Here is a 23,956-nt window from a genome sequence, read left to right on the forward strand (position 1 = left end):
TTGAGCATGAATTGGGGAACTCCATCATCACCAGTGGTTGACGAGGCAGGTAGAGAATTGATGGCGACGATCAGCTGTTGTTTTGTGATCTGAATGGTGTTCAACACTTCTTGCTGGGTGGGCTCTGTTAGTAGAGCCAGATCTGAGTTTGGCATAGGATTACGATTAAATCTTGTGACGAAATCGAGCCACAATTCAGGATCAAATTGCAAAGGAAAATGAAGGTTCACTTTCTTGTATGGAATTTTTCCTTTAGCCAGATCTCGGTTAACGTATAATTTGATTGCCTCAGATTTCAGGTGATTAAATTGAGCCCGTGCCCTTGAATAAATGATGCGATCATTGACATTTTGCGACTTTTTCCATGTGCGATGGAGCTGTTGCTTCAGCTGGAAACTCATTTTGAGTTCTGAATTCCACCAAAGTCTTGTATATGGACTGATTGTGATTTTTTTTAGAGGCAGCATATTTGGCAACTGTGCTGATCCAGTTTGTGAGAATGTTCACAGCTAGCTCTGGATCACAAGTTTCTAAGGTCACCCAGGGAATGAGAGAGGCAGCTCTGATGCACTTATCTATATCAAGTAAGTTGGGACTAGTGATGTCAACCTTTTTTGTTGTCCTTCTGGTTTCTAATTTGGGGGCTGGCAGATATGCAGTCACATGTATTGGGACATGATCAGAGTCAAATGACGTTCTGCAATGTAATCAAGGGTGCAAGGGATAGAGGCTAGAACTAGATCTAAGAGGTTATTCCCCCTGGTTGGAGCTTCATTAATAAGTTGTAGATCAGCACATCTCAAGTGTGCCAGAAGATTTTTTTTCAGATTAGATAGCTGAGGAGGTAAATTGAAATCACCACAAACTAAGTGAGAAGCTGTGGGATGCAGCTGATTGATTATCCAGTTGGAAACTTCAAGGATGATTTGCTGGGAAGGCGTTGGAGGTATGTACAGCACACAGATGTCAAACGTCATGAAGTTGTATCCTAACGTAACGAGGATTGCTTCATAGTTAGGGGAGTTACTGGATTTATTATCCAATAGCTTGAAAGCGGATTTCTTGTAAAATATTGCGACGCCTCCACCCTTGCGTGCAATCTGAGATGTGAATAAGACCCCATAATCAGCTGGGGCAGCTGCTGCCACAAATTCTTCAGCATCATTGAGCCAGGTTTCGGTGATGGCGAGCAGGTCAAAATATCCGGGGAGCAGAATTTGCTCCATAGTGTCAAGCTTGTTCCTAAGACTATGCACATTCTGATAAAATATGGTGCAGGCAGGTACTCTAGGTACTTTGATACGGACGGGTGGTCTCTGACATGGCACTACTCGATTCAGCAGGGTGTGTCTAGGACTGATGAGCACAGGGATCGGCATATTGGTGTTCCGTGTCTGTGGTTCTGGTTGCGGTAACGAGATCTGGGATTGCTATGAATCAGGGTACCATTGCTGGGAGTCCTTTCCATTACTTCTATATCGCTGCCCTTTATGCCCGAGATATGGCATAACAAGAGCTCCAGCAGGCCAGATTTCAGGATTGAAGAGTGCTTCAAAATCTGCATCAGCTACATCGATCTTAAAGGAGGCGTAGGTGGGATATTTTGTGGATAGCTTGGTGACTCTACCATTCATTTTGAATGCAGCAAGAAGGTTTTCCACATCATCAGCTGTGGTAGCAGGGGAGAGCCTACTAATGAAGACATTACGGATCCGCTTGCTCATCATTCCAGTGTTCGCAATTTGCATCTTGCTGAAGTGCAAATTGGTTCCAATAACTTTAAGATTGGGGCTCAGTTCCTTAAGAGTTGGATTACGGTTCAGTGTTTGTTCTTTTGTTTGTTGGCTTGCAATCATTGCATACGTTGTAGTGTCTCTATGGGTCTTTACATTAGATACAGTCGTAGTCCCTGTATAATGGTTACCTCTGACGTTCTTTGAGGCGGAGCCACAATTGCGATGTACTTCAGCAGCCAAAGCATTATCCGGTTTCGGGCGCGAGGACCCCATATGTGAGTTTTGTGATCGCGAATAGGTGCGATTTGGCAGATTCTGCTCCTGATGAATTCTTTGGGTCTTTTGTGAGGCAGTATTTCCTGAGTATCCATTGGCATCTGCTGTGATTTCAGCATATACTGGTCTAGTGCTACTTTCAGGGCACACAACTTCAGACTCACATGTTGTAAGAATGGGGGATGGAGAGGGGTCATGTGGTAATAAAGATGGGGTGGTTTAGGTAGGAGCTCTCGGTTTCGCGTGAAAGTGTTCGTCCGGAGGATGCTGCTCGTGATGGTTAGTTTGAACAGCAAGATCACAAACCGATTGCTTCAGGTCATCAAAATTTTGATGGATAGTCTGTGTGATATGTATAAAAAAAATAATAATAATTGCTGGATTTCTGTATACAGTGGACCCCCACTTTATGATGGGTTCACTATACGATCAAATCACTTTACGATGGGTTCTCTATATGATCAAATCACTTTATGATGGACTCTCCATAATAAAATACCTTTCACTATACAATATGTAGTAAGTGCGGGACATTGTCATCACGTTTGCAAATTGAATTTTAATTCTATTTTAATTAATTAATTCTATTAAATGAAGCTTAAAAAATAGGAATGAAGAGAAGATTCTGAAAATTTATTTTTGTTTTTTATATGATTTCAGTGAAGGGGGAAACACGTTTCACCATAATATGGTAAAAACCCACAGAATTCCAGTTATTGGTATTATCGCAAATGCAATAAGATCAAGTTTACTACCCATTTATAATTAGATTGCACTAACAGAAAAGCCCAATAAACCAGAAAGCGCATATTGTTTTTATTGTTTTATGGTCATGACCTCCAAAATGCCCTTTAGAAAAATATCACAAATGTGTTCAAGATTTATTCTTATAACAAAACATAGCAATAAATGGTGAAAGTGTAGCACATTTTAATGATTTAAGTGGCTGATTCTACTAACCAGTGATCACTGGTGCCTACTTCACTCTGCAATAGCTTACGATTGTCTCCGACCGGACCACGTGGTCCTTTGTGTCAGCCAATAGCAGCATTTTTAAATGTGTTGGGCATGAGTTTTGTTTTCATATCCTTTAGTTCAAGTGATTTTTTTGTGTTGTGCTTACTTTCCATAAATTTACTGTATTGAATTCTTGAATGTACAACATTGCATAATATGACCCCAAAAGAGTGCAGTAAGAAGAAAATTTCAATTAAAATTAAACAAGAAATAGTGAAAAAACATGATGATGGTGCTAAAATTAGTTCATTGGTGCACGAATATGGTTTTTTCACAGTCAACCATTTCTACCATAGTGAAAAAAAGAAAACCTTAAAAAAGTAAGTGATGAATCTAACACAGTCCAAAAAAGGCAGAGAACTGATTGTAGAAATGGAAAGGCTTTTGTTGTTGTGGATAAAAGAAAAACAAATGAAGGGCGATGCAGTTCCTGGACAAATGTGCAAAGTAGATTTTTGAGGGCTTAAAGACTTAAACACCTTCAACTAGTGATACACGATATGGGAACTTTAAAGCCAGCTAAGGTTGGTTCAACCGTTTTAGAAAAAGGTCCGATATTAAAGGTGTCATAAGGCCTGGAGAGGCTTGCGGTGCTGATCAGGAAGCAGCTGAAAACTTTAAGGTAGAGTTTCAAGAGTTCATTGAGAAGGAGGATTACCTTCCTCAACATGTCTTTAATACAAGCGAAATGGGCCTCTTTTGGAAAAGAATGCATAGGCGAACATATATCACAAAAGAAGAGGCCTCGTTGCTTGGACATAAGCCTATGAAGGATAGGCTTACTCTGCTATTGGGGTCCAATGCCTCTGGTGATTTTAAACTTAAGCCAATGTTAGTTTACCACTCAGAAACTTCCAGAGCATTTAAACAGCAAAAGGTCATCAAAAGCAGGTTGGGTGTCTTCTGGTGGTGTAACAAGAAGGTCTGTGTGACAAGACACCTCTTCAATGAATGGGTATTTGAAGTGTTTTGTCCTTCGGTCAAAGGTTACTTAGAAAAAAACAAACTTTCTTTAAAGGTACTGTTAATTTTGGATAATGCTCCAGGTCATGATCCCCAACTTAACTGATCTCTGGAGGAGCAATTTAACTTTGTTACTGTCAAATTTCTCCCACCTAATACCATCCCTCTGCTTCAGCCGATAGATCAGAAAGTGATTGCCAACTTTAAAAAATTTACACAAAGAAGATGCTTGGGAAGTGCCTTGAAGAGACTTCAGGAGACAGAGCCATCACCTTAAAGGAATTCTGAAGAACAAGTTTAGCATCTTAGACTGTGTTCAAATGACTGTCAGTTCTTGGAATGAAGTCCTTAGCTCTAGAGATTGATGCAGCGGATGTGGAGGAGTAAATTGCAGACCACGGAAGGGAGTTGACAACAGAGAAGCTCCAGGAATTAGAGCAGATGAGCGAGCATGACAGTGGAAATGAGGAGGATGACCATGTAGCAACAACTCAAGAAATTAAGGACACGTTTGCTGTGTGAGATATTGTGAAGAGGACAATAAGAAAAAAAACCAGATATCGATGATCTGCAAATTTGAAGATCAGGCGTTAAGTTATTTCAAGAACCTTCAGAGAAAGCACCAAAAGCAAACCACTTTGGACAGTCTTTATACCATAAGTAGCAAGAGGCAGCGATTGGAAAGAACACCAAACCCTGAAAGTCATCCTGATATCTTCATGGTAAAAGATTCTCTTCCAGCTCCATCACCACACCACCATTGACATAGCTTTTCCAATGTAAGTTAAATGAAAATTACGATTTTTGTTTTTTTAATGTTTATAATTATCAATTATCATTTTAACCCTGAATCGGTCCCATTTTTTTTTAAACCTACTTTAACCCTAACTTGAAAGTTGCCTCTCCTGAAAAAAACAAATAATTTCCATAATTTCTACTCAATTTACAAAATTGAAACTCTGAATATACATAAACAGAAGTATATTCTTTGATTTCCTACCTTTAGCGCTCAGCAAAAACTATTAATTCACTCTAAAACAGCAAAAATGTACGATCACATTTCAATTTATTAAATTTTGATGTCGGCCAAACAAGATCCAAGCTTTGAAAATAAAACGAGTTATATCATTAGTTCAAAAATTTGCGTGTCATCTGGACGCCTCTGGCTAAAACGAATCAACACAAGCGGAGAGATAATTGACTGATCAAGCTTATGTCATTAGCGTTACCAAGGTGATCCAAGGAGAAAATAAAAATGTAAACGACTTTCGTGGAAAACAAACAGTTGAGCATCATTACTTGTGAACACTAATTTGCATGGCTCTCTCACAACAGTTTGCTTTACTGCTTTTCATAACTGTTGTACGAAAGAATTGCAACGAATTGGTTTTGAAGAACAAAAATAACTTCGTTCTTTTCTTCAGTATGTATTGTATCTACTAACAAAAAATCAAGGAAATTCATCTATTGGAAGCCCATACTGGAAACTGAAGGAAAACAAAAGAAAGAAAAAAAAAACTGTCGTAAAACTGATCACCACAATTTGCATTTCATAAAAAAAAAAAAAAAAAGTTCGCCTTATTGTAATTGTTTTTGGAGGACTAAATCGGAACAGCAGTTTCATGGATGTATATCTGATCTTACGAAATGTCAAGAAAATATTTCTATTCATAGCTGCGTTATAAACTTCAAAAAGTGATGTCCAAGGAACTTTGCATGTATCTCACCTGGTGTGCAAACGAAAAAAAAAAAAAAATGGGCTATGAGTAACGGATTGCGAGAATAATCCGTTACTCGTATTGTAAGTAATTGTTACTGAATACTTCGATATTTCCTCGATACCATCAAAAATTTTTCATTATCACACACACTCCCGAAAAATTCAGCCAAAGTGTCATATGTTTCGATGCTTAAATTCCATTCTGAGCTGCAAATGTAATTTCACTTCTCTTGCACTGACAGAGAAAATGTTCGCCGAATGAAGGAAAACAGGATTCATCTTCCTGAAACTTCCAGTTCCCTTCATTCACTTGGAGGAAAAACTCCTTATGGGAGGGAGTTCACTCTTTCCAGTCAGACAAGAGAGAGTGGGTAAAAGTAATTTTTTGGTGGGGAGAAGGCCAGGAGATTGTCAAAGGTTCAGAGCTGTAACTTTCATCTCAGATGCTGAAGTTTTAATTAGTCAGTTTCATTGTGGATATGGAAGTTCTAATAAATCTATTTCTTTATTGCATTCAGTTTCACAACAGATGCTAATAAGTCAGCTTCACTATAGGACATCTAAGTCCTACGGTAAAGCCGATTTTTGTCTGGTGAGAACTTCCATTTTTTGTAATTGTTTTCAGGAACAATATTTTTGCAAAAATCCCCCTGGAAATATTAGCGAGTGAATTGCATTATTCATTTCAAAAACTCCTAGTGGATGAATTTTCATAAAATCTTATATTCAGCTCTTTTAGAAAGAGTTATCGGACCATCCCAAATTTCAATAAAATTTGGAGTAATAGAAATTTAGCAATTATTTTTTTTGTCTGTCCATTTGCATGTAATAACTTTACACAGTTGATGAATTTTTTGAAATTTCATATTTTACTTTTATTGTGATTTGTCAAGTTATATCCAAAATTTTGTTAAAATTGTATCAATAGAAATACAGAAATTTTCTTTTTTTCATATATGTCACATAGGCTATCCATATACCTTATATTGTAGCTGAAGCACTGGATATTTATGTTCATTGCCATGCACTGATTGGAGGAATGAATGGGTAACATGGGATACACAGAAACTAAATGTTCTTGGTTTGCATATAAAAGTCATTGCTTTTTGCTTGTATGTTTATTATGAATCATAAATTATTGCTGGTGTGCTTGAAATGTAATGCTGTTTGTGTATTAACTGCATTGGCTCTCCCCTCCCCTCCTTGAAAAACAGATATAACTTGGGTGTTTTTTATATAGTTTTTCGTTTTGGAAATTGTAATCAGAATTTAACTGTTGTGGGGATATACGGACTAATAGATAAACAGTAGGCACTGGCAGAGGTGAAAGTGATTCTTGTACTGCTTCTATTGAAATGCAATTGAGCAGCAGCCTGGAAAGCAAGGCAATGAGCATTTCCAGGACTGCTGGGAGTCATAGTGGAACAAGTAAATACATGGACTGTGTTAGGGTAACTAAGAGTAGAAACAGGTGCATGTATACTTGCATGTACACCAATGCTAGGAGTATAGTTAATAAATTTGATGAGTTTGAAGTGCTAGTCAAGACATCAAAGGCAGATATTGTTGGGATATCAGAGACATGATGTCACACAGACATAAGCAGTGCAGAACTGGAATTTGTGGAGTGCAATGTGTACAAAAAGGATAGGCAGGACAGGAAGGGAGGAGGGGTTATGCTGTTAGTTAAGAAACACGTAAAATCTAAGGAAGTGCATCCAATTGATGTGGATGGACAATGCAATGTTGAGTCTGTTTGGTGTGACATAAGCACTGGGAAAGGGAAAATGAGAGTAGGTGTGTGTTATAGGCCTAATGAATCTGATGAGTATAATGAGCAATTGTGCAGAGAAATAGAGAAATTAGGGGAGGTACCCATGGACTGGAGATGTGCAAATGTGACCCCAATCCACAAAGGAGGATCAAAGTGAGACACAGATAATTACAGACCTGTTAGTTTAACTTCTGTTCCAGGGAAATTAATGGAGGCACTGGTTAAAGAAGCACTGCAGGATCATCTAAACAAGACTTCAGTTATAGCTCAGACACAGCATGGGTTTGTTAAGGGAAAGTCTTGTCTGACTAATTTCGTTGAATACTACGATGTAGTCGCAAAGGAACTGGATGCAAAGAATAAATTTGATATCATATATTTGGATCTTAGAAAAGCCTTTGATACTGTTGCACATGGAAGACTGCTGCACAAATTGGAGCAGTGTGGCATTGGAGGCAAATTGCTGCTATGGATAAAGGATGGTTGAGTGGGAGAAGACAGAGAGTGGTAATCAATGGACACTGCTCTTTGTGGACTAATGTTATTAGTGGAGTCCCTCAGGGTTCAGTGTTGGGTCCATTGTTGTTTTCTGTATTTATAAATGATATTGATGATGGTATATCAGGCTTAATGTCCACATTTGCAGATGATACGAAGGTTGGCAGGGTTGTTAAGGACACCAGTGACAGTATGCTGCTGCAACAGGATCTAGAAAAGTTGAGCAGATCGGCTGAGAGGTGACAAATGAAGTTTAACATTGACAAATGTAAAGTACTACATATGGGAAGCAGTAACTCCAGAGTAACATATCAACTCTGTGGTACTACACTGACAGTGGTAGAGAATGAAAAGGACCTGTGGGTAATTGTGCAGGCAGACATGAAGTTTTCTGAGCAGTGCAGACTGTCTGCAAGAGTAGCCCACGGTGTCTTGTCAATGATATACAGGAATTTTTCTAGCAGGGATAAGCACGGGATTATCCCCTTGTGTAAGGCAATGGTCAGGCCACACCTTGAGTACTGTATACAGGTCTGGAGGCCTCATTTTAAGAAGGATGTAGAGCTGTTGGAACAAGTACAGAGAAGGGCAATAAGATTAGTGAATGGAACAAAGGGTTGCTCTTACGAAGAAAGGCTTAAGTTCTGCAAATTACAGTGTCTGGAGACTAGGTACCTGCGAGATGATCTGATTGAGGTGTATAAAGCCTTGAGTGGTTTGAGCATGTTCAGTGTGGATGGGATTCTTCCTGTTGCTCAGAATAATCACCTGAGAGGGCATAAATTCAAATTGAGGAAAGACAGTTGTAGGATAGATGTGCGGAAGTTTATCTTTAGCCAGTGGGTAGTTGATTGGTGGAACAGACTTCCATCTTTTGTTGTGGAAGTTGATAGCCTAAATAAATTTAAAGCTGAGCTGGACAGTATTTGGAACGAAGGGAGGTGTGAAATGCGAATGGTTTTTTTTTTGGCTAATGCTGCATAAGCTTGCTTTCTTGCATCACATGCCTCTAATAATGCGAATGCTAAGTACAGGCCGGTGTTGAAAAAAAATCGCAAGTTAGGGTTGAATGTGAAAGTGTCTTCAAATCTACCCAGACACAATAGGAGGGAGTATATGATTAGAGCCTTGTTGATAAATTCTGCCCTGGAGTGATTGTACAAGGCTCAAGGGGTAGAATTTTTTTCAGCCTGGTCTGTGCTTGTTGACAGGAGAGACTGCTTGTACAGGGATGGGATACACTTAAATAGATAGAGCGCAAGAATATTTGCTGATGCTATCGTGGTAGTGTTAGGCATGTTGGAAAACCTTGGGAGATACACAGATTAAAAGGTTATCAGTAGCTGCAGGCAGAGGCAGAAGTGATTCTTGCACTGCTTCTATTAGAATGAGCAGCAGCCTGGTTGGTAATGGAGATTTCCAGGACTGCTGGGAGTCATAGCGGAACAAGTAAATACATGGGCTGTGTTAGGGTAACTAAGAGTAGGAACAGGTGCATGCATACTTGCATGTTTTTTTTTTTTTTATGAAAACCCCAAACACGAAAGGTATCAAAACCTATAGTACTTAGTACCATGCATGGGTTGGAGAAGTATGGGGGGGGGATGCCGGAAACTTTGCTCTAGAGACTAAACATGGGTTTCACCACTTCAAGTCTCCAATAAGCAAAGTGGTGGTATTTCACCGGTTGATGAAAGTCATCTATCACCTACATGTACACCAATGCTAGGAGTATAGTGAATAAATTTGATGAGCTTGAAGTGTTAGTCAAGACATCAAAGGCAGATATTGTTGGGATATCAGAGACGTGGTGTCACACAGACATAATCAGTGCAGAATTGGAATTTGGGGAGTACAGTGTGTACAGGAACGATAGACAGGACAGGAAGGGAGGAGGGGTTATGCTGTTAGCCACGAAACACAAAGTCTAAGGAAGTGCTCCAATTGATTTTGATGGACGATGTAGTGTTGTATGTTTGGTGTGACATAAGCACTGGAAAAGGAAAAATGAGAGTAGGTGTGTGTTATAGGCCTAATGAATCTAATGAGTATAATTAGCAGTTGTGCAGAGAAATAGAGTGGGCCAGTAAATCAGAGTATCTTATAATGGGGGATTTTAATTTCCTAGAGATTGACTGGAATTTGTGGGTTGGTCACTCACACACTAGCAAGACTTTTGTGGATTTATTCGATGACTGTTTTCTACAGCAGCATGTTCGGGAGGCAACCAGAGGGAGTAATACTCTTGATATGATTATCAGCAGTGATTATTCATTCATTAAGAATTTGCATATAAAGGAACCACTGGGTAACAGTGATCACAATGTATTGATGTGGGAATTACTTAAAGATGTAACTACCATTAAGGCTAAAGGGAAGGGCTTTTTCTTTCGTAAAGGTGACTACAGAGATCTCTTTAGACCTAAATGGATGTCAGATGAATTAATGAGGCTTGTGGCAGAGAAGAAGAACGTAAGGGATGTATATAAAGTATCAGGTGACACAGAAGCCTATGGAAGGTATAAACTTGTCTGTAATTAAGTCATAAAGGAGGTTAGGCAGGCGAAGGCAGATTACGAGAAATCTTTGGCAAAGGATGCAAAGAAAAACAGCAAAGAGTTCTTTACTTATGTTAACTCTAGAAGGAAAGGGATGAATCAGATAGGACCACTTAATATAGATGGGCTGACTATTGATGTTCATGCTCAGGTAGCTGATAAACTCAATGATTATTTTGCATCTACATTCACACATGAGGAGTTATTTAATAAGGGGAGTGCCAGAAGTTTATCAAATGCTAACAGGGAGCTAAGTGATTTTGTAATAACTAGGGCAAAGTGGAGGAGAAATTGTTGAAGTTAAACATAAGGAAGGCACCTGGGATGGATGGGATCTATCCAGTTATATTAAAGGAGGCAGCAAAGAAAGTAAGCAAACCCTTAGTCATAATTATGAGAGCTTCCTTGGACTCAGCGGAGGTACCCATTGACTGGAGATGTGCAAATGTGACCCCAATTAACAAAGGAGGATCAAAGGCTGACACAATTAATTATAGACCTGTTAGTTTAACATCTGTTCCAGGGAAATTAATGGAGGCACTGGTTAAAGAAGCACTGCAGGATCATCTAGATAAGACTTCAGTTATAGCTCGGACACAGCATGGTTTTCTTAAGGGGAAGTCTTGTCTGACCAATTTGATTGGATACTATGATGTGGTCACAAAGGAACTGGATGCAGGGAATAACTTTGATATCATATATTTGGATCTTAGAAAGGCTTTTGATACAGTTGCACATGGAAGACTGCTGTACAAATTGGAGAGGTATGGCATTAAGGGTAAGTTGCTACAATGGATAAAGGGATGGTTGAGTGGGAGACGACAGAGAGTGGCAATCAGTGGATACTGCTCTTCGAGGACAAATGTTATTAGTGGAGTTCCCCAGGGTTCGGTGTTGGGCCCATTGTTGTTTTGTGTATTTATTAATGATATTGATAGTAGTAGTAGTAGTAGTGGCATATGATGCAAGAAAGCAAGTGTATGAGCTTATGCAGCATCAGCCAAAAAAAAAAAAAAAAAAATCACACCATTCCCTCCAAATGCCTGTCCAGTTCCTCCTTAAATTTATTTAACCTGTCAACTTCCACAACGACAGATGGAAGTTTGTTCCAGCAATTAACTACCCGCTGGCTAAAGGCAAATTTCCGCACATCTATTCTACATCTGTCTTCTCTTAATTTTAATTTATGCCCCCTTAGGTTTGTAATCTGAACAAGCATTAGCATTAGTAGAGGCATATGATGCAAGAAAGCAAGCTTATTCAGCATCAGCCAAAAAAAAAAAAAAAAAAAAAACACACCACTCCCATTTCACCCCTCTGTTCGCTCGAAATACCTGTCCAGTTGAGCCTTAAATTTGTTTAGGCTATCAACTTCAACAACAAGTGATGGAAGTCGGTTCCACCAACCAACCACCCGCTGGCCAAAGGCAAATTTCCGCACATCTATCCGACATCCGTCCTTCCTCAATTTGAATTTATGCCCTCTGAGCTGATTATTCTGAGCAAGATAAAGAATCCCATTGGCATTGAGCATGCTCAAACCATTCAAAGCCTTATACACCTCTATCAGATCACCTCGCCGGCACCTAGTCTCCATACTCTGTAATTTGCAAAACTTAAGCCTTTCTTCGTAAGAGCAACCCTTTGTTCCATTCACTAATCTTGTTGCCCTTCTCTGTACCCGTTCCAGCAGCTCTACATCCTTCTTGAAATGAGGCCTCCAGACCTGTATACAGTACTCAAGATGTGGCCTAACCATTGCCTTATACAAGGGAATAATCACCTCCTTATCCCTGCTAGAAAAATTCCTGTATATCATTGACAAGACACCATGAGCTACTCTTGCAGCTCGTCTGCACTGCTCAGAGAACTTCATATCTGCCTGCACAATTACCCCCAGGTCCTTTTCATTCTCCACCACTGTCAGTGTAGTACCGCAGAGTTGATACATTACTCTGGGGTTACTGTTTCCCATATGTAGTACTTTACATTTGTCAATGTTAAACTTCATTTGCCACCTCTCAGCCCATCTGTTCAACCTTTCCAGATCCTGTTGCAGCAGCATGGCGTCAGTGGTATCCTTAACAACCCTGCCAACCTTTGTATCATCTGCAAACTTGGACATTAAACTTGATATCCCATCATCAATATCATTCATAAACACCGAAAACAACAACGGACCCAACACTGAACCCTGAGGAACTCCACTAATAACATTAGTCCACGTTGAGCAGTGTCCATTGATTACCACTCTGTCTTCTGCCACTCAACCATCCCCTTATCCATAGCAGCAATTTGCCTCCAATGCCACACTGCTCCAATTTGTGCAGCAGTCTTCCATGTGCAACAGTATCAAAAGCCTTTCTAAGATCCAAATATATAATATCAAAGTTATTCCCTGCATCCAGTTCTTTTGTGACTACATCATAGTATCCAATCAAATTGGTCAGGCAAGATCTGCCCTTAACAAAACCATGCTGCGTCTGAGCTATAACTGAATTCTTGTCTAGATGATCCTGCAGTGCTTCTTTAACCAGTGCCTCCATTAATTTACCTGGAACAGAAGTTAAACTAACAGGTCTATAATTACTTGTGTCAGCCTTTGATCCTCCTTTGTGAATTGGGGTTACATTTGCACATCTCCTGTCTATGGGTACCTCCCCTGAGTCCAAAGAAGCTCTCATAATTATGGCTAGGGGTTTGCTTACTTCCTTTGCTGCCTCCTTTAATATAACTGGATAGATCCCATCTACCCCGGGTGCCTTTCTTGTGTTTATCCTCAACAATCTTTCCTCCACTTTCCTCTCAGTTATTACAAAATCATCCAACTCACTGCCAATGTTTACTTTACCTACATCATTCTCCTTCCTGAATAACTCCTCATGCGTGAATGTAGATGCAAAATACTCGTTTAGATTGTTAGCCAGCTGAGCAGGATCCTCAACTGTTGAACCATCAATATCCAGTGGACCAATCTGATTCATCCCTTTCCTTCTTGAGTTTAAATAGGTAAAGAACTCTTTTTTGTTTTTATTTTACTACAAAAAATCCTTGGCAAAGGATGCCAAGGATTTTTTGTAGTCTGCCTTTGCCTGCCTAATCTCCTTTGTGACTTGGTTACAGACCAACTTATATCTATCATAGGCTTCCATGTCACCCATTAATTTGTATGTATCCCATGCATTTTTCTTCTCTGCCACATGTCTCATTAGTTCATCTGACAACCATTTACGCCTAAACCTTGAAAAATATTTCTTAGTTGGTATGTAAAGCCTGGTAGCCTCCAAGATTAGTTCCTTGAATGCTTCCCATTTTGAGTTTGCTGTTGGTAACATCATCAGTTGGTCCCACTGTATAGAATTTAAATACTGTCTCAGACCATCATAGTCGCCTTTACGAAAACAAAAACCCTTCCCTTTACCTCTGATGGTAGTTACCTCGTTGAGTAAATCCCACTTCAACACACTGTGATCACTGCCACCTAGTGGTTCATTTATCTGCAGATTCTTAATGCATGAAGAATCACTACTGATAATCAGATCAAGAGTATTGCTCCCTCTTGTTGCCTCACGAACATGCTGATGTAGAAAACAATCATCCAATAAATCCACAAAAGCCTTGCTAGTGTGCGAGTGACCAACCCACAAATTCCAGTCAATATCTGGGAAATTAAAATCCCCCATTATAAGACTCTCTGATTTACTGGCCCACTCTATTTTCCTGTACAATATCTTATTATACTCATCAGAGTCATTAGGCCTATAGCACACTCCTACTCTCAATTTTGATTTCCCTATGCTGATGTCACACCAAACTGACTCGACACTGCCCTGTCCATCGATGTCGACTGGCTTCACTTCCTTGGATTTTATGTGTTTCTTAACTAATAGCATAACCCCTCCTCCCCTCCTGTCCTGTCTATCCTTTCTATACACATTGTATTCCCCAAATTCCAGTTCCACATTCTTTATATCTGTGTGACACCACGTCTCTGATATCCCAACAATATCTGCCTTTGATGTTTTGAGCAATACCTCAAATTCATCAAATTTATTTACCAAACTCCTAGCATTGGTGTACACGCAGGTATACATGCACCTGTTTCTATTCTTGGCTACCCTAACACAACCCATGTGTTTACTTGTACCGCAATGACTCCCAGCAGTCTCTGAAATATCCTGCATCAGGCTTCTGCTCATTTCAATAGAAGCAGTGCAAGAATCACTTCCACCTCTGCCAGTGGCTACTGTTAATCTATTAGTCCTTGTATCCCCCCCCCCCCAACTAGCAGTTTTCCGACCCACCTAACTCTGCCTCGACAGCATCAGCAAAAATTCTTGCACCCTTTCTATTTAATTGTATCCCATCCCTGTAGAAGCAATCTCTCCTGTTAACAAGTACAGTCCAGGCTGAAAAAAATTCTACCCCTTGAGCCTTGCACAATCCCTCCAGGGCCGAATTGATCGACAAGGCTCTCATCATATACTCCCTCCTATCGTGTCTGGGCAGAATTGCAGACACTTTCAAATTCAACCCTAATTCACGGCTTTTTTTCAACAGTGACTTTTTTTCAACAGTTTTTTTTCAACAAGTGGAAAGATCCCATCAGAATTCAGCGTGCCCAACCCATTCAAGGCCTTATACACCTCAATCAGATCACCACGCAGGTGCCTAGTCTCCAGCCTCTGCAATTTGCAGAACTTAAGCCTCTCTTGGTAAGAGGATCCCTTCATTCCCCTCACCAATCTTGTTGCCCTTCTCTGTACATGCTCAAGTAAATCTGTATCCTTCCTAAAATGAGGCCTCCAGACCTGTACCCAGTACTCAAGGCGTGGCCTGACCATTGGCTTATACAGAGGGACAATCACCTCCTTCTCCCTGCTAGCAAAATTCCTATATATCATTGACAAAACCCCATGACCTGCCCTGGCAGCCTGTCTACATTGCTCAGAAAATTTCATATCTGACTGCACAATTACTCCCAGGTCTTTCATTTTCTACCACCTTAAGTGTAGCACCACACAGTTGGTACGTTTCTCTGGGGTTACTTCTACCCATATGCAGTACTTTGCATTTGTCAAGGTTAAACTTCAGTTGTCACTTCTTAGCCCATCTACCCAAATTGATGAAGGTGTATCGGGTTTAATGTCTAAATTTGCAGATGATACAAAGGTTGGCAGGGTTGTTAACGACAGTAAAGACAGTATACTACTCCAACTGGATCTAGATAAGTTGTAAAAATGGGCTGAGAAGTGGCAACTGAAGTTTAACATTGACAAATGCAAAGTACTGCATATGGGTAGCAATAACCGAAGAGAAATGTACCAACTGCGTGGTACTACACTGCACAGGGAAGTGGAAAGTGAAAAAGACCTGGGGGTAATTGTGCAGTCAAATATGAAGTTTGCTGAGCAGTGCAGGCGGGCTGCCAGGGCAGGTCATGGAGTCTTGTCAATAATATATAGGAATTTTGCTAGCAGGGACAAGGAGGTGATTATCCAGTTATACAAGGCAATGGTCAGGCCACACCTAGAGTATTGTGTACAGGTCTGGAGGCCTCATTATAGGAAGGATGTAGAGTTGCTAGAATGAGTACAGAGGGCAACAAGATTGGTGAGGGGAACAAAGGGGTGCTCTTATGAAGAAAGGCCTAAATTCTGAAAATTGCAGCGCCTGGAGACCTGGCACCTTCGAGGTTATCTGATGGAGGTGTATAAGGCCTTGAATGGGTTGAGCAAGCTGAATGCTGATGGGATTCTTCGTCTTGCTCAGACTAAGAACCTGAGGGGACACAGTTTCAAATTGAGGAAAGATAGTTGTAGTGTGTGGAAATTTGCTTTTAGCCAGCAGGTAGTTGATTGGTGGAACAGGCTTCCATCTTTTGTTGTGGAAGCTAATAGCCTAAATAAATTTAATGCTGAGCTGGACAGGCATTTGGAATGAATGGAGGGGTGATATGGGAGGGTTTTTTTTTTTTTCTTTTTGGCTGATGCTGCCTAAGCTTGCTTTCTTGCATCGTATGCCTCTGCTAATGCTAATTTAGTCTTAAATACCTCAATCAAATTTCCTCCCATGTGATTAGTCCCCAGACTGTAATTTGCAGAACTTAAGCCTTTCATGGTAAAAGCACCCTTTTGTTCCCCTCACTAATCTGCTGCTCTTCTCTGCATCTGCTCAAACAGATCCACATCCTTCTGCAAATGAGGCTTCTGCACCAGTTTTGAGTGTGTTTGTATGAATTTTTTTTTTTTTTTTTTTTTAATGTTTATTGTTTTTCACTGCAATGGAATATGTTACAGCTTTAATGAGAAACTTTAGGTTTTTCCTTTTGGTGACAGAAGATGATTAAACAAAGGGGAAATTTTTTATGATATCTACTTGTCATGTTTCCTATTATTAATTTGCTCCCTTAGTGTAAATAGCCTGTTAATTGTATTTATTATTATTTTTATTATTATTATTAATATCCATATGATGCAAGGAAGCTTGAGGCTTATGCTGCACCAGGAAAAAAAAAGTTCCCGAGTAACCGTGTGTGTGTGTGTGTGAGAGAGAGAGAGAGAGAGAATATCACCAAGAAAGAGAAGAATGATGATGATATCCAGCTCAGGACCCTGGGTGTGCTAAGCCCATACTCACCAGATGTGAGCCCCCCCGGGGTTTTTAATAGAATGTTAGCTGTTGCAATGTTCAGAATTCCTGCATTTTCTTTAGTGTACATCAGAGTATCAGTTTTTAAATCAAAGGATGATTGGCTTGGTTTACTACCATAATTATTTAGCAGGAATGTTTTGTTTTAATAATTAATTATTATTTATGTACAGTTTATAATGTTCTTACTTGGCTTGCTATTTATCCATTAATTTCTATCTTTCTCACTTTTTGTAACTTATTTTCTTTTGTCAACTGTTCCTCAAATATACACCATATGACTGTGCATTCTGCATATGCAGTAAAAACAAAAATGATAGTAGAAATCATGCAAATATTTTAAATGTTGAATTGAAGTGCCAAATCATAAATATAATTTTATTAATTTTTCTTTTCTTTCAGCTTCCATCTTTAAACAACTTAACTATTTTGAGACTCTAAAAGCAGCTGATATCAGCCACACAGTTACGAAAAGAGGTGCGGTACCTAGTCGACATAGATTTAATACCATAAAAGAAGTATCTTTTAGAGCATTAGGAAGGTAAATTGAATTACTTCTTGAATTAAGAAATGGCTGCTTTTCTTTGCTTTTTTATGTCTTTATTTTACTGGAAAATAGATTGATTTGAGCAATATTGATGGGAAATTAAACACTCAACTCTACTTTTTAACACCAAAAGAAACAAAAGCAAGGTTTTTAGTCTTGTTAGTTTTTTTTTTTTTTATTAGACTCTTTTTAGTACTTTATTAGAGCACATTGTCTGACCTCTCTCATATTATGGAGTCAAACTTCATAACTGGGTTATCACTCATTGTATCACTGGGGTACCTACCCACCCAGTGATGAGAGGCCAACAAGCTTTGAAACAGTGCCATCTGGGTGGTGGTATCTATGGAGAATAAGTATCATTATAGTCTTCTCCTACTGGTGAAGCATTGCTTATTCAAGGTAGTGCAATAAATAACAGGCAACTCATTCTGAAGGCATTCACAATATGAAATGTAATGAAATGATGCCATTTTGGTGATTTGTTATGAACAAGTTTGCACTAACTGGTTTGTCTTATAAATTTTATTTAAAATGCCTTCAGTATTGAAAAGTTTTAATACTTGATTTTAATACTTACCATTTGGTATAAGCTTAACCATAAAGTTTTTGAATCATCAATAATTGTTATATATTACAGCTAAAGAAAAAAATTTCTCAGTTGTTCAGTGTATACCGAGTGGTTTGCAAAGTGACAGTTTTTTTTGTTATGACTTCTTCCACATTGCAAGACAATCTCTCAGCTTCTGACTGTATTGCATTATGCTGAGAAATATGAATGCCTTTTATGAAGTCATGTTTGGTAGACCCCGTTTGAGATTGAAATAAAAACGTTTAAACTTTGAATAAAAACTGTCATTACATTTAAAATTCAGAAAACCAGGTCATTTATAGGTCGCAAAAAAAAAAAAAAAATTTAAGGACACTGGAACAAAACATTGAAAACAGGAAAAATCCCAGAAAACTGGGACGTATAGTTTCCCGGCCTAGTATGATAGTTGGCCATAATTGAATATATAGTAGAACGTTGGTTATCTGGAATAATTTGAAGGGCTGATTTTTCTTCTCTTTTTTTTTTTTTTTTTTATTAATGGTAGTATTTGAGACAAATGTTTATTATGCTATGAGAGTATTTCTGTCTGTTTATGTCATATCTGGCAAAATGTTGGATTAGGACTGATGGGTTTTCTCGGAAACCATGAGTGATATATAGAGTTTAGTCATTTGCTTCCATGAACCCAATTTTCCATGACATATTTTGTTCTCTTCATATTATGTTTAGTTTTTTTTTGTTTCATATTATGTTTAGTTTAGCTCCAGATTTGCTAAGAATAATATCGGCCCAAAATTGTAAGATTTATTATTTTTCTCAGTTGTTTTACGGTAAAATGTCAATGAAAAGAAACGGCACTGAAATGAGCAGAAAACCAAGAATACGATATAATAAAATTGATATTATCAAGGAACTTGAGAGATTTAGGAACAAAAAAATAGGTCATAGCAAACGAAACAAAAAACAATCGAACATTATTTTAAAAAATTACTCTAAATTTTTTCCACATAAAATTTGCAGTAAAATACCTATACATATACCTATAATATGCATATGTAAATGTGTGAATTTTTATGTATAAGTTGTTATTTTTTTAAATTAAATAAATTCGTTTTTTTCACACTATTTAAAGTCTTTTTCCTTTACCTTAATACCTTATAACAGAATTTGTTTAATTTGACTTTATGCTCAATTATCCAGAAAATTTTGCTATCCAGAAGAGGACTGACATTAATTATTCTGGAGAACTGACTCTCTACTTTATTCACTAAATTGCACGGCATGTATATTAGTGTATTTAATGTCTCTTACTTTCACAATATTCACAGAGTGTGGAAATCATGCAAATGCATTTTCAGTACATGTGCCATCAATCACAGCCATGCAGTGTTATCTTGGAGTCCACATAGTTTTAGAAGTCTCTTCTTTTTATTAATTATTTATAACAAAACATTTATAAAATTATTATAACAATTAAACAAATGTTTAGGGATACCCTTTTTTGCTGGAGTGTGGGTGCCTCACAGCCACTGTATTCCCTTCCCACTCCCTTCATTGCCCTGACCACCAGCATCCAAAATGTTCTTCAGTTATCTTTAGAAGTGTGGCACTTTTTTTTCACTATTTTCCTGAAGGTAACTTTCTTTGTTTAGTAAAAACCAACATAAGAACAGTGTCTGTTAACCATCAGCTGATATATTCTTCTAGATATGTAATATTGATTACTAGATAATTATTTTTATTAATTTTTTCTACATGTAAATTAATAATTTTTAGACAAAGATTTATATTAAAAATCCTTTTTTAGTTTATTTTGATTGTTTCTTTTGATTTAAACTTATTTTCATAATTTTGAGATTTTCTAAAAAAAATTTTGATTATGCTGACAAACAAACAATTTTTGTTAATTGTTTCATCGTTTTGACACCTCCACTATCCAGTTCTTTGAAATATGTTTTTTTTTTTTTTTTTTTAGGCAGTTTCGTCTAATTTTAAATCCTGCTCAAGGATTACTCTCTCCTCGTTTTAAAGCTTTTACAGTTGATGGATCAGGTAACAAACAACCAGTGTGGGTTAACAAGGATCAGTTTTTTGAAGGAAGAGTGTTTGGTAAGTTTGAGTGTTTTTAATGCTGGTATACAGTGGATTCCGGTTATTTGGAATCATGGAGGAACGCTGCCCCTCTATGTTACCAGGCAGTACTAGGTGGTAGATGACTCTCATCAACCGGTGAAATACCACCACTTTGCTTATTGGAGGCTTGAAGTGGTGGAACTCATGTTTAGTCTGTAGAGCTGAGTTCCGGTCAACCCTTCCCTATCTCTTCCATCATGCAGTATGATTGATGACTTTTGAGGTTATGATGAACGTCGTGGCGAGATCCAATATTCCTTACATTTCGAGGGTACAGCTCTAAAACAGTGTTCGCAGGCCGGCCGCTAGTTAGTACACTGGACCGAACCTATTGGTAACTCTCTAGGAGGCTTCCGGATCAGCTAGTGTATAATCTTGCTACCTCTACTCTGTCAGATAGTGACCGGAGGGAGTCGAGTAGTGTGTATGCAGGGAGCATTGTCGAGGCCATGTTATGTCAAGGATCTGGGTATATTCTTCCCATATGTACGCCATATCCAAATATTTCATTACTTCATACAGCATGTCCCACCCACTTTTTCTTACTATTGAATACACCATGAATTGTCAAACTAATAGAGTAAGCTTATCTGCGAAAAGATCTAAACCTCCCAAGCACTTCCTAATTCATTTCACAAATATACGTGGTCTCAATTCTAATCTCAATGATGTCCATTTCCACTTGCAGTCTGCCAAACCCCATGTACTTTTTCTGACAGAATCTCAGTTATCGGTTGATTCAACTACTGCTCATCTCAGATGCCCAAATTATTTGCTGTATGATTCCTTTCGCCTCAAAAGTGGTACTTGTGCATATGTCCGTTCTGATATTCCCTGTCAGAGACTTGGCAATTTGGAATCTCCTCTCTTTGATCTCCTCTGGCTTAAAATCTCTCTACCTCATTGTGTAAAATTCATCTGTTGTCTCTACCGTTCTCCCAACTCCACTAATCACTTGGAGCTCTTTGACGTCCTCTCTTTGCAATTTGACTTTCTCCAGTCCAACTTTCCTAACAGTGAGGTAAATTTCCTTGGTGATTTTAATGTTCACAACTCCAGCTGGCTTCCGTTTTCTAGTCACACCGACCCAGCAGGTCGAGATGCTGAGGCTTTTGCAATTACTAATGACCTTGCACTGATTGTTCATTTATCTTCAAGAATACCGGACAATCCTAATCATACAGCCAATACGCTTGATCTTTTTCTCACAAACAACCCTTCTAAGTACACGGTCTAAGTGAGAGATCCTTTAGGCACTTCAGATCACAACTTGGTTATTGTCTCTTCTCCAATGGAACCTTTATCTCATGGCTATTCCCAACCTCGTGTTGTTTGGCATTACAAGAATGCAAAATGGGATGACCTGAGAGACTTCTTTTCTTCTTTTCCTTGGTCGGATTACTGTTTCAAAACTTCTAATGTCAACGTTTGCTCAGATCATGTCATTGAAGTTCTTCTTGCAGGAATGGAATCCTTTATCCCACACTCCACTTTAAAATCTCGTCCTTTATCTAAACCTTGGTTTTCCAATAAATGTGCTAAGACTGTTCATGAGAAGAATGTTGCATATCGTAATTGGCTTGTTTCTAATTCTTCAGTTTCATTTTCTGCCTACACCAAAGCTCGCAACAATTGTAAAGCAGTTATTAATCAGTCCAAACTAGAGTTTGAACAGGCTCTAACTTGCTTCTTGCCCTAATGGTAGCCGAGCATTCTGGTCTCTTGCCAAAGCTATTGGCCACAACTTTTGCCCATCTCTGCTCCCACCTATGTCCAAACCAGATGTTTCTGTTGTCACTTCAGCCAAGGATAAAGCTGACCTGTTAGCATCCCATTTTTCTTCCAGCTCATGTATTAACGATCTTGGTAAAACACCTCCCACCATTCCCAACACGCTCAATTCAATGCCTCCTGTGGTCTTCCGTCAGAAGGATTTTGATGAATCTTGATGCTAAGAAAGCTCAAGGTCCTGATGGTATTTCTCCACTTGTTCTCAAAACCTGTGCTCCTGAACTTACTCCTATTCTTTGCCGCCTTTTTTTACTTTCTTATTCCAAAGGTGTTTTTCCTTCTGCTTGGAAATTTTCTCATATCCAGCCAGTTCCTAAAAAGGGTGACAAATCCCTCCCATCCAATTATCGTCCCATTGCAATTATTTCTACTCTTTCTAAAGTAATGGAGAAATCAATTAACCACCAACTCTTAAACTACATAGAAACCTTCCGTCTGATCAACGATTGGCAGTATGGATTCCATCAGTGTCGATCCACTGGTGATATTCTGGCTTATATTACCCATTTATGGACTAATTCAATGGAAAGATTCGGTGAAACATAAGTAGTTGCTCTTGACATCTCAAAGGCTTTTGATCGTGCTTGGCATAAAGGTCTTCTAAACAAGCTTCCGTCTTATGGTTTGCCAACTGTTTTTAGTAATTGGTTATCCAGTTTTCTCTCTGATTGCTCCCTGAAGGTGATGGTAGATGGCTCTCTATCTTCTAACTTCTCCACTAATGCCGGTGTCCCCCAAGGTTCAGTTCTTTCCCCCACTCTTTTCCTCTTGTATATTAATGACCTTCTTCCATTGACTGAAAATCCTATCCATAGTTTTGCCGATGATAGCACATTGCATTCCACTTTCCACTTTGAGAAACCTTGTCCAGCTCAATCAGCTTCAAGTTCTCGAAAATCTGCTGCCAATTCCTTAAATGCCGATCTTCAGGTAATTCTCCAGTGGGGCAAAGACAACTTAGTTGATTTCAACCCTTCTAAAACTCAGTCTTGTCTTATATCTCGCAAAAAGGATTCTTCTGCTCCTATGCTTATCTTTAGTGACACTCCGATTTCTAGGCAAAATGATATATCTCTTTTGGGGATTACCCTGACTTCTAATCTCTCTCTTGGCACAAGCACATTACAAATATTGCTTCCTCTGCATCTAAAAAACTTGGTTTTCTCTTTCGCTCTCGGCGTTAATTTTCTTCTAAACAGCTGCTCACTCTGTATAAATCGCAAATCCGCCCTGCCATGGAATATTGTTCCCACATCTGGGGTGGTGCCCTCAAAACCTCTCTCAGGCTTCTTGATTCGATTCAGAAGAGGGCAGTTAGGTTTATTAATGATTCATCTCTAACAGAGTCTCTCCACTTGCTTTCTCATAGACGTATTGTTTCTGCTGCATGCCTCTTCTACAGATACTTCCTTGGGCACTGTTCTTCTGAATTGGCTTCTATAATTCCTGCTCTCTTTCAAAACAGTCCGAACACGTGCCACCACCAGCCAACATCGATATACTGTCCAACTTCAAACCCACAGAACCAACTTTTCATCTTCCTCATTTATTCATTCAACTGCCGTTTTCTGGAACAACCTTCCTTCATACGTATTTCCTGAAAATTACAATCTACAGAAGTTCAAGTCCAATGTCAACAAATATCTTCTTTTGTCTTCCCAACCTCCATCCCAAGCACGGTACTAAGTATTATAGGTTCTAATACCTCTTGTGTTTGGGGTTCACATAAAAAAAAAATA

General features: G+C 38.8%; 1 protein-coding gene across 1 annotated transcript in view; it reads left to right on the forward strand.

Annotated features, from left to right (window-relative positions):
• Tace (ADAM 17-like protease Tace) overlaps positions 1-23,956 on the forward strand; it is a 204,686-nt gene that overhangs the window by 4,019 nt on the left and 176,711 nt on the right. Inside the window, exons 2-3 of the mRNA XM_090385593.1 lie at positions 17,596-17,734; positions 20,269-20,402. Of these exons, the coding sequence (XP_090241719.1) occupies positions 17,596-17,734; positions 20,269-20,402 (273 nt within the window). The remainder of the gene's footprint in view (positions 1-17,595; positions 17,735-20,268; positions 20,403-23,956) is intronic.

Source organism: Mastigoproctus giganteus, chromosome 12 (genome assembly GCF_048544385.1).
Source record: "Mastigoproctus giganteus isolate SK-2022 chromosome 12, ASM4854438v1, whole genome shotgun sequence".
Taxonomy (NCBI): Eukaryota; Metazoa; Arthropoda; class Arachnida; order Uropygi; family Thelyphonidae; genus Mastigoproctus; species Mastigoproctus giganteus.